We start from the raw sequence: 12,502 nt of genomic DNA, 5'->3' as shown, positions 1-12,502 counted from the left end.
GTGAGCTGTGGTACAAAACTCTTTATCTTTCAGTGGCTGGAGAACTGCTCAATTTATTTGGATCCTGTGGTTTGGAAAGCAACACAAGATTCATAGATCGTATCAGGGTGACAAAATTAGCACTGTGCTGTACACGCTGCATCTGAGTGTGAATATGCTCAGGCTATGTGCACAAACAGCAACATTTCATTTTCACAAACAGAACCCCGGCAGGTCCGATCGATGACAAAGCGATCAATCATGTTTTTGGGTCATAACAAGCAGCAGCTGTTTGGTACCACACAGAATCTGCACAGCACAAACCTAACTGTCTTTCCACATACATTTTCAACACTCCCAAGCATATATACACAGAATGAATATTGATGTCTGTTAAAACAACTTGAAATAAAAATATTTCTCCAGAGTTTTAAGTAGATTTGACAAAGTTTTAAACTAGTTTTGTTTATTTACAGTAACTTGATAAAGCTACCCAAATCAAGAGCCAATGCTTTTATTTCAAGTACTTTTAATGCATGTAGATATTGTTGTTTTAATGTGTGAGTAAAGAAAGATTATGAGCTGGATTTTCAGCCATGTTTGAATATATATTTTTATCGCATTTGTCTTGCACCTCTGGTCCCAAAAAAAGAATAAAATATATTATTATTATTATTATTATTATTATTATTATTATTATTATTATTATTATTATTGTTATTATTTATTTTTTCCACAGAATTTTCATAAAACTCAAATATTTACAGTTTAAAGGCACAGCAGACTAATCAACCATAGGTTATCCAATATCCTTTTATGAATGTGAATTTTATTGAAAAACTCTTCAGGTACCCAACTTGTACTCAACCTATTTCAGGAAAGGCCTTATATATAGTTTTTGTTTAAATAAAAAACAGCTATTTTTTAAAATAGCCAAATAAAATAGACATAATGTTCTAGCCTATACATTTATATAATGGGAACAATGTGGAAGCAACTGCCAGGGACAGACAATGAAAACCAATTAAAGACGCTGCTGGATGAGACCCACATGGAAACAACTGGCTGACAGTTGTTTCACAGTCATGGTTCAACATAAACATAGCCAGGGCTAGCAATTCTGCGTGAAACATGTTATTCACTCATGTTTCAAAATCATGTACAGGAATAGTTTTTTGACAAACTGATGGGAAAAATGACAAGCGATTTTACTTTCAGAAATAATACAACTCATCCTCTAAACTCAAGAATGACAACCATCCAAACCTAGTCCACACACAGATATAATCAAACACTGAATAAACAACATCCACACCCTTAGGCACTTTGCACCACTTATGTTAAACCAACAGCGAAATAAAAGAGAAGTAAACAGAGGGAGAACAGGTAGAGCAAAAAAGAGGAAACAAAAAAGGAGAATGAGGGGGTCTGTTGGTTTTGACAGCATCCGAAGACGAACCCAGCGATTGTATCTTCTGACCCACCCGCTGCACGTTTGTCACAGTGATGGACAACACTGTCACAGGACACAACGTTAGAAGACTGGCTTTATACAAAACATTTCCTGTGGACAACATTTCAGAACACAACAATACAAAGAGTTAAAAGCAAGCAGGGCCGTTTCTAGATATAGGCAACCAGAGCCTACGCAAAGGGGGGTCCCAAAAATATAAGCTGGAAAGGGGTTGTAAGTGGTAACTACAATATTTACAGCCTTAATGGAGCTCAAATGTCCCACTGAATTCAAAGTTTGCTCTGTTTCCAGAAGTACATTTTCCCATTCATTTTTCATTTTTTCCCATTGCCATTCTAATAAGGGTTTAAAGGAATTACAGAAGTTTAAAATGTAAGATTTGGCAAAATGTTGTAATAACTTAGTGGTTTATAAAGTTTCAGAAACAGATTTTAAATAAAATTATAGGTTTTTTTTTTTTTTTGGAAAGTCTAAGAGAAAAATAACAGGAAATTTGTTGCTGAAACCAGGGGATGGGCAGACACTGTTGAAGCATGAAGAAAAACTTACTTAACAGTCAACAAATACTTTATTAATAATAATTCAGGCTTATTAACAACTTAATTTAGGTTAGGGTTAGGAGTTAGAGTTAGTAATTAAGTAGTTACTAAGTCTGAATCATTCTTAAGACACTATTTGTTCACTATAAATCTTTCTTTCTACTTGAGGTGTAGATATTGGGATGTGTTACAGATATATTTGTTTTATTTATACATGTGTAAATTAGGGTTGGTAATATAGACAAAAAAAAAAAAAATGAAGACATCTCTACACTATATACAACATTAAAACGTAATTAACATAAATATATTTAAGACTTTACTAACAATATTGTCTACTGTAAATTTCAGACTATAAGCAGCTACTTTTTTCCCCTTTCCTCTTTGAACAACAGTGCGGCTAATTTATAGATAGGCAAAAGTGAGACAGACGCAGGGAAAGATTATGCTCTACAGAATACACTAGTTTTGATTTTGAACTGTCATTTTGTGCATCATGCACATGGGAAATACACAAAGAAATGCAAATGATGCAGTTTTTAAGTTAAAGGCAATTGATCTGGCATCAAAGAAGGAAATAGGGCCACTGCACGTAAACTTGGTGTTAATGAATCGACATTGGAGGCAGCAGTGGAAGATCCCCCTAATTTGGAAGTTTACAACATGACTTTTTTCCATGTTAATTTTTTATGAGCTCTATTTAAACTAGTTTTTAAAATAGTCAAAATTAAAATTGTGTATATCTTCAAAACAAATACTATCCGTATTTTGGCAATCTGCCCACCTCTATGTGTGAACCTACGGGGCCCTCCAACCTCCCCCGGCACCTTTGAAGCTAGAAACAGCCCTGCCTGGAGACGATCATTAGTAGGTTCATGCAAATTGTGCTGCATTTCAAGGTGTATTCAGTTTTCTATTTATTGTAATAATGTAGTTTTATTAATGCACATGACACTGTTGTGATTGTGAATGTAGACATGCAGTATTCATGCACAGGAAGTGACCCAAGATGCTGCGCATATAGTTTGCAATAAAAGTAATACACAAATGCAAATATATTAGCCCTCAAGTCAAATGTACACAGATTATTGTTCATGATAACTCAAGTTTATAATGTTACTGTGGCTCCCCGCAGGGCTCATTGTGCTCTATAATATATACATACAAAGTCACATTGCCATTGATTTATGGGGGCTTTATTTCTTTCTCGCCTAATCAATCAAAGCCTGGGAACGGGTTGTCAAAACTTTTTCAACAAATACATTCAAGATGGCGGCTGATTTACTCTGCTTATTTTCTTTTAGTATCAATACAGATGTCTATGATTTGTAGTCATCCAGGCAAAGAAAGAGCATTCCAAATCTGTAATAAAGACTATTTGATGTTAGCTAGATATGTCCAAAAGGGAAACAGACTTAACATTCACTCTTTTAAAGGGACATACACGCACAACTGTTGAAAGAAAATGTAAAACTTATAAACATATTGTTTCATCTTCAAACTCTAAAATCCTTTATAGCAGCTACCTCCACTTACTGTTCTTATCCCCTCTAACTCCAGGAAACACCAGTCAGGAAAGCATCTACTCTACTGTAGTTTTCCACAACGTAGTTCTGCCAAAACCCGGTTAGCATACCTGTCCCAAAGCACTAAATTAAACCTAATCTTAACCATAATCTAATAGTCATCATCAGAAATACACATTTTCTAGCATAGCCACCAATGCAAAAAACTGAGCATTCTAGTCTGATCTTACATATCTCAACAGTCCCGCATCACTCTGAAGCCCACCATGGGAAGTCAACTTTCCACTTATTATTCCTGTAAACTTTTCAAAAAGTTCAAATATTAAGAGTTTAAAGGCACGATGGAGGCTAACCAGCTATGTGGTAACTAATGTCCTTAACATGTTGTTTTCAGTTCAAAAACAGACTAATGACGTAAAATTGGGCAAGATATTTTACTATGTTAGTTGTTTATAAAGTTTCAGAAATATTTTTTAAAGAGAATTACTGCATACCACATAGCTGATTAGCCTTGAGCAAGCTTTTGAACTTTTAATACTATTTTCATTCCCAGAAAAGTCTATGGAGGAAAATGTACTTCCGTGCGCGGTCAGTGTGCTCCTTTAATTTATCTTTTTAAACACTGTATCAATGCACCATCATTCTAAAGGTAACTAAGATAAAAACACCCCCTCTTTAAGCCATGTACTAAGCATGTCAAACAGGTGACCGGTGCCTCGGGAGTACCTCTTGCGGGTGGCCCTTGCAGCCTTTGCAGAGTGGAGGAGAGGAGTAGTGGTGGAACACAGAGCCAGACAGGTTATCGATCATCTGCATCTCCCCCTCCAGAGAGTCCTTCATGAGGAGAGACACGCTGTCCAACCACTGGCTCTCCTGGAAGACACAGGGACAACGGGGACAACGGGGACAGGGGGGCAGGGGGACAGGCAGGCCGCCGAGCAGAGGGAAGTGCGAGGAGGGAGGGGATGCATACAGGGCGGGGGACCATGCAGACATGCCAGGACAAAACACGCAGGACACGCATACGGTGGTCAGATCAAAAAGAGGAGGTCAACAACTGCGGAACATCTCACTCAGCCATGTTCTCATTCACTCCCACTGAAAATTCAAGGTAAAGTGACTATTAACCTTACCCAGGGCTAAACATTGATAGTCTGGCTAGCCATGCTTACTCATTTCAAAGTGTCTGTCTCACTTACTGTCCCATTCAGTGTCTATGGGGAATTAGCACCAAAATAAATAAATGGCAAGTTGCAGATGGAGAATCAGTGATTCCATGTCATTGGGGGACATCTAAGTGTTTGTGTCTTGAAGCTAATGCTAAGGCAATCTAAAACTCAAAATAGAACATAGATCTTTTAAAGAGAGTATTTCACTTCTATGGGATATTAACACATATTAACAATATTTTTAGATCAACAAGTTACCTTTTGTTGTTTTGAAAATGTTATATTTGCCGAAAACAGTGTATTAACATGTTACATTTCATTTTTGTTTTTGAACCTCTGAGTCCTGGGTCTCCCCCTTCATAGCGCTATCACAACACAATCAATGTGTATTCTGCTACTGAAATTACTCCATTGGGTCTGACAAGTAGCTGTGTAAAGTTTTGTATCATGCTTTTATATATTTATGAAGAACTGTGGGGGATACATGGGCGACACAGGCTTGTGTGCTGAACATTGCACAGAATCAACCTGCTAACGATAACGGGTTCGAATAGGGCCTGAAAGAGAGATCGCTAAATTACTGAAACATGAATGCATGACATCTAAAACCTCTTCAGGCATGCTTTTTTTTAAAAAAAATGAGGGAACATTATAACGTGGTGGAAAGCTTGAAAAAATTGATTCTGCAAATTACCCCCTCTTTAAATTCATTAATAATTAAATTTAACTTAACAATTTTGTTACTATTACTGCAATTTAATATTAGAGTCCATGAGTACATTTTCAACTCACCAATCACAGCTGTTTTAACCACAACAGTTTAGCAAAACATCCTACAATCAGAATTTCTTCAGCAAAAACAATATGGCCGCCATATCAATATTTTGAATAGAAACTCTAAAATATGTTCTTGCCATATTCCTTGGTTGAGAAAATGAAATAGCTACATGTCTCATTTCTTTTATTGTAGTAGCGTGCATAACCAGGCTAAAACAACGTAGCATCATTAGCCCACAACATTTAGCAGTAAAAGCTCTGCATTTTACCCAATACATCACCTCAATTACACCCTTCAATACCTCGTTAAAACAATGTCAGATTTGCATTTTTGCTTTGGAAATGATTAGCTCCAAAGCCATTTTAGACAGGGCAAATTAGGCAAGCCAAATAATCCCTCCTACCTCAGCCTTATCTGCCTGATTGGTGCATGCCCGAAAAGCAATCTGCAGAAAGACGCTTACAGCGACAGCTCCAGGAAAACTACAATGAAAATGATTTATGTCCCTGCTGCCGATCTTACAATGAACACAAAGTCATGGCCCTTAGCAAATTCAACTGTATCCAAAAGAAGAGATTACATCAGCCCTAGAGTAAAAAATAGCAACGTGCGCGTCACTCTACCTCAATTTCCAAACTTTTTTGACATTGCAACTTTATTCTTGGAGATTTGACGGCAAAGTAGAAGTATTTTACACCAAACTCTGTCTTAACATTCCCTCATTTTGGGTAGTCTTGTTTTAGGCTTGGATTGTCAATTTTCTCACAGTGGTCCTGGTTTAAGTCCATTGTTTTGTGTCGGTTTACGTTATATTTTAGACAAGGCTTAGGCTCTGGATTGGTCCTGGTTTAGTCCTGCTTTTAGACCTGGTTTAGTCAATTGTTTAGTCTTGGCTAGGCCTTCATTCTTTATTGGTTTACGCTAAAAGTTTTGCTCACTGACCTGGTTTATATATAGCTTAGTTCAGTTCTGGTGTAGTCCTGTCTTAGACTTTGTTCAACTCTGGTATGAAGCTGCTTTAGTCTTAACTTAATGGTGCACTATGTAACTTTTCAGATGATGAGACCACCAGCAAAATAGATTCTGGTGAGACTCCATCTTGGCGTGATCTTGCTGCTGCGATAGTGCCCAGCTGCTGTTTCATTTAGCATTAGAAACATATGCAATAAATGAATCAATGTAAGATCAAAGTTTAATGTCATACTGTAGATCATTTCAGGCAGATCCCATCACCAGAAAAGTTAAATAATGCATCTTTATGAACTGAACAAAAACATTTGAGCCCACTTTTACACACAAGTTTATTAAAAATGGGCAGACTGCATTCTTGTCCTAGTCTCCTCTGTGTGACTAGCAGATACAATATAATACTAGAGTGACTGTTAGTGGCCTGAGCGAGCCTACGTTAATAACTCCTTTCGCGGTAACAATGGGCCGGTCTACAGAGAGCGGCGAGCCAAGTGAAATGAATTCCTCCAGTCTGTCTTATCTCTACCGCTGTGTGGCCTTTTCAAGACTCCCTCCATATTATCGCTCCAGCCTTTTGTCTTTTTAAGAAATGTACGTATGAATCATTTAAGGAGGCATTGACTAAAGGTTACACGAGGGAATTATGAGAACCATGGAATGTATACGGATTACTGATTTCAACTGAAGTGGTGAGTCAGGTCTTTACTACTACGAGCATATGTTTGAAAAAGCCGACTGCGCACTAGAGGATTTTAAAGACCACAGACATAAGGACATTTGGAAACGATTATTTGTCTCGCTATCGCATGAAGGACAGCCACACCACAGACTTGTTGTTTTCAGTAAAGATTTGCTACAAGCGGAGGACTGCGCCAAACTCCTGATCGAAAGGGGAGGCAAATGAAAGGAGATACACTCTTATCAAAGCAAAACTTCAACAAAAAGAAAAAAAAAAACACATGTGAATTAAACCCTGCTTATATAAGGTCAGCAGAAGTGGTTTATTCATTCTGCAGCATTGTCTGGGTGTAAGGAGCCTGTTACAGTCTATGTAGCACTGATGATAAATGAAAAAGTTTGCACGAACTCTGTGTTGGTGTCCTTTGCGGTATTTCTGCAGCTTCTTCTAGAGCCGTCACTAGGCAACAGGGCCTGGCACAGACTGGCTGTTCTGTTGTAAATTTAATTGCAAGTGAGAATTGTAAATATCCAACATGTCGGAACCTTACGATTTGAGGTTTTAGAGTGACAAATAATTGGTTACGAGAAGCACAAAGCAGTGGAAAGGCAAATTGGCTCAATATCTGGCTAAATATCCTCTAGTATGCAGCCGGCCTTATTGAAAGTCTTTAGGATTGTTAAAAAAAAATAGATACAGTTTTGAACATGCATGCTATAAAGAAATTACTGTAATAAGACAAAAAATGTAGTTATTTTTTCACCCCTTTTGATATCAAGTTTGGTTTAGAGTATTAAGTCTACTTTGTAAAAGCTATAGGAAAAATACATTGTCATTGATTAGCAGTAAAAACGGCAGTACAGACGGACCCATCACACTCTATCTTTGTCTGAACTTCCCAGGTTTAAAGCCCCAAACCCTGCTGAAGGATAAACTCCATCTATCTCCACTTACATGTTATTGATACTTTGCAGTGACGTCACACTGGGGGTGTAATGCATGTATGTCTATGGAGTAATGTTCATTAGTTACCATGGTGACACACTGCAAAATAAATGTGTAGATTGTCTGAAAACTCAAGAAAAATGCAAAATAGATTTAAGCTACATATTTTCAGGAGCCAGTGATCAATACGAGCGTTCATGGTTCAAGATGAGAAAACTACTGGCTTCACTAACTTTTGAATGAAACGTTATTTCAGTGGAACTTGTTTATCAGCACAAATCAGCTGTCCTGTTATAGTTCCAACTAAGGCTAAAACTAAGTTCATTATGGTCTGATTGTGTTCATACAAAGCTCAGATTAAAGTCTGACTTGAGTAACGGAGCTTCAGACAGACCTGTGCCTCCAGATAGCATCGCCCCCCACGGAATGTTGATGACATAAGGTGCAAAGTGTCAATTGTGGGGTTCACTCAAAAATCTCTTTTCTTGTTAAAACCACAAAAAACAAGTTAGAGATGTCAGTCAATCCACAAAAGATAACAATTATCCCTCGACTTTGTTCCATGACACCAGCTCGTCTACACAGCACAAAATGACTGCCTTGTGTGGACCCCTTTAGTGCTTCACACAGCGGAGCGCCCAGTGTGTCATTTTCTCTGCATGAGCTGCTGCATCAGAACACAGAGATGACAAATGCCTGACAGCTGAGATGACTATTCACAATTTGCTCTTTGTTCCGATTTGATCAGAGATGAAATTAATACAGTCATACAACCACACACACACACACAAACACACACAGAAGCTCAGTTTCTCCACACATGAAGGTTCACCAAAAATGTATAGATCAAATAGATACAAATAGAATAGCGCATATGTTTTTTTCTGGTTTAATCATGATTCATCTGCTGCAGTTTTGATTCGTTAAAGTTATCGGCAAATTTTAAATATTACCCAAAATTCGACAAAAACTTTTTTTTTTTTTGGGTCAGTTTAAACTGTGACTAAATTTACAGATAATTTGGTCAAACAAGAAAAAACCCAAAATAATTTCATGAGAATTGGGGCAAGTTAGCAATGAAATACTGAATTCACTTAACTATTTTTTTTACTAGTTAACCTACATAACTTATCAAATAGCCCCCTCCCCCTCAATAATAAATAAATCAATTAATAAATGCATGATTTGGTTGACTTTATTTTGTCAACTAAAACTAGATTAAAAAAAAAGTTATAATAATAAGAAAAAATAACATATATATAACAAAAAATATATAAATTTGACCAGATTGACTATGGCGGTTCAGAAAAAATGTAATAAAAAAAAATCTGTGTCAAATTGACTTCATCAAAATTAATATTGGTTTCCATTTCTAACAAAAATTCAAGCATTAAATTGCCGCAGTGAACCATACAGCATGTGCACAGTCCATATCAAACCTCATTCTCTTAATCATCTTGTACGTAAACAATAATGAAAGTGTCATTCAGTACTCCGGTATCCAACCTCACCCACACCACATGCCACCACACCCCCGAAAAGCACCGCCCCGCACCCACCCACCGTCTCTCACCTGCGACGGGGAGTACAAGGCCTGCCCGGAGCTTCTGGTACTCTGCCTCATCCTCTTCACTCCTCTGTCCACTTTCTCCTCTTTCACCGCCGGTCTGGACGTCTTCTCCTTCGCCCTCTCGGACACCACCACGAGCCCTCCTCCGCCGGTACCTCCTCCAACACCCCCTCCTCCACATCCGGGGGCGCCCATGCAACAGAGGGTGCCCTGGGCCAACTCCAGCTCAATCTCTGCATCCATCTCCGCCTCCTCCTGGGCCTCCTTGTTGGAGTCGTCCAGGTGCTTCATCAGCACAGCCACCACCACGTTGATGAGCACGAACTGGGCGGTGAGCACGAAGGAGACAAAATACATGGGCGAGATGAACTGCAAGCTCGGGTTGCACGCGTACTCCAGCTCCGTGCCGTGGTCGGGCGGGCACTCGCGCAACGTGTCCTGGGGGGAGGGGAGATGGTAAAGCGGGTGTACGTGGATGTTCTCATGTGATATAGTAATGTTTGTCTTGACCCAACACAAATAAGCTTAATTAAGGTCAAAATGAGACTACTGTGTGCCGTCTGCATGCTAATTATAAAGTTTTTATCCTCTGTGAACAAGGAAGTGCACTGTTAGCATGACAGTTGCTGCATAACCGTGATGACAAAACTCCACTCTGGTTTATGAAAGTTGCGAAAAAGCACTTGCAAACTTTAAATGGAGTTAATATGATAAACTGAGATTCAGGAGCAGGACCATGCCTCCACCTCTTCCTGCTCCTCTCAGTGAATCACCGCTCACCTCAACCACACCTCTAATTACCCAGAAGCCCTGTTTATATGAGCCTATCCCGGCAACATGGTCTGTTTCCGCTCCCTCAACACCTCCTTTCCATTCTGTGTCCTTTGTTCAGCTTTCAGCCCGAAGACCTCGACATCTACAGAGGGGGGGAAGGGGAGAGTCCTGAATCGCCTGGACTAAACGCCTGAGAAAGAGCCCGCATCCAGAGTATCTACCTAGCCACCACATCAAAAATATCTTTATTGTATATCATGATTGTGCCATGGTCCTTGTTGTTGAAACATAAAGTGAATAATAACTGTGAACCTCTGCAATGTAATGTTGTATTCTCATCCAAAACATAACACATTGTCTTTCGCTTCATCCATGTTTAAATACTCCTACATTATTTATCTAACCTTCCGCTGCAGCTGCATTGTCAAAAGGTTAGAATTTTCAAACTCTCTAGAATCCATCTTGTACAAATGCAGCTGATCTGAGGAAACAGTAAGTATGAAACAGTATGACTATAACTGTAATTGAGTTTCACTGTCTTAAAAACGGACAAACCAGAACTAGTTCATTTTAAATGGTTTGCAGTTATTCCTCACTCACCTTATGCATTGCAAGCATCCTAATTATTCACGGCAATGCGTTTATAAGCACTTTTCACAGCTTTTAGAGACCAGGGTGGAGTTTTGGCAACATCAAATATCATCCTAACAGTACACTTCCTCGTTATCGGCCAATAAAACGCTTTCAAATTTGATGCAAAAACTACATAATGGGCATATTTAGACCACAAGAGCTGTTTATAGATATCTGAACTGAGGCAAGACCATTTTAGCTCAAATACAAGAGAAATAACTGGGTAGAGAACCTTTTAATCAGCTATTTGAGTGTGTTCAAAATGAGACAACTTCACCAAATGGGAACACTTAAAATGTGCAAATGAAAAGCATATTTAGCATAACATCTCCCCAGTAGTGCCGCTGTGTGCAGTCTAATTTGGCGTGACATTCAAACATGTGCTATTTAAGACAGTTTGACCGTTTTTGTTTCTTTCTATCTGCTAAATATTCCCCAGATGTTCAATTATTGCCCAGTAGTTTTCACCAAGGATAGTTATTATATTTTATTCCTTTTTTTTTGGTCTTTTTTGTTTTGGTCTCTAAATAACTTTATCTGACTTGCATTTTACAAGACTAATTACCAATATGTAGAGCGTCCCAATAGTCTGGTACTATTATTTTCTCCAGCATGGCTTTAATAACAACATCTCGAACCAAAAAATTGAGCGGTACTAATGAGCTTTTGTGGCAGCATTAGGCAAAATAAATAAATAAATAAAATGATAAAAAATATAAGTTTCATAGCAAAAGTAAACTTGGTGAACTAGGGACTAAACACCTAAAAAGCATTTCAAATAGAGCTGCTAAAGTGGGCAGCACCTGGACGACTAAAGAAGAAAGTGAGGGAGCAGAGGTGGGGTCCGGTCAAATTTATGTATTTATTTTGTATCTTAAGATTTTGTTTTGTGTGTTATTTTTTTTGTTATGCTTGCCTCATAAATATACCGTTGCCTTGCGTGAAATGTTCCACAGTATGGCATAAAACAAGTCTCCTTTTTTACCTGTACCTGATTTTTACTGCCTTAAAAACATGAAAAACAGAAGAAGTTCATTTAAACGGTTTGGTTACCATATACATTCCGAACATCCTTATTATTCACAGCAATGAGTTTATAAGGGCTTTTAACAACTCTCAGAAAACAGAGTGGACTTTTTCTGTCACGTTAATGTTGACAATAACTAGCTACAACAACATGCTAACTGCACACTTCCTGTTTATTAGACAATAACATGCTTTATGATCATATGTAGACAGCATGCAGCGGACACATTTTGACCTCAAGAGCTGCTTATACAATATACAACATGGATTTGTATTGCTTGTATCTATGGAGATATACATGTTTAATGCCATACTATTGAACATTCCACTCAAATAAATCACGTTTTGCGACCGTATGGTGAAGGATTTTGCACCAGAAAAAAAAACTTTTTTTTTTAGATTCAATGTAAAACACATTAAAATGAATTGTATTCAAACCAT

The 12,502-nt window shown here is 38.1% G+C and overlaps 1 protein-coding gene across 1 annotated transcript in view; it reads right to left on the bottom strand.

Moving 5' to 3' along the window:
• Nucleotides 1–12,502, bottom strand: part of LOC117374768 (voltage-dependent T-type calcium channel subunit alpha-1I-like) — a 240,336-nt gene that overhangs the window by 12,358 nt on the left and 215,476 nt on the right. The window contains exons 32-33 of the mRNA XM_055223783.1: nucleotides 9,632–10,066; nucleotides 4,245–4,391 (exon numbers count right to left, since the gene is read on the bottom strand). Coding sequence (XP_055079758.1) covers nucleotides 4,245–4,391; nucleotides 9,632–10,066 — 582 coding nt within the window. The remainder of the gene's footprint in view (nucleotides 1–4,244; nucleotides 4,392–9,631; nucleotides 10,067–12,502) is intronic.

This window comes from Periophthalmus magnuspinnatus, chromosome 8, assembly GCF_009829125.3.
Source record: "Periophthalmus magnuspinnatus isolate fPerMag1 chromosome 8, fPerMag1.2.pri, whole genome shotgun sequence".
Taxonomy (NCBI): Eukaryota; Metazoa; Chordata; class Actinopteri; order Gobiiformes; family Gobiidae; genus Periophthalmus; species Periophthalmus magnuspinnatus.
This window is presented reverse-complemented; position numbering and strand designations above follow the sequence as displayed.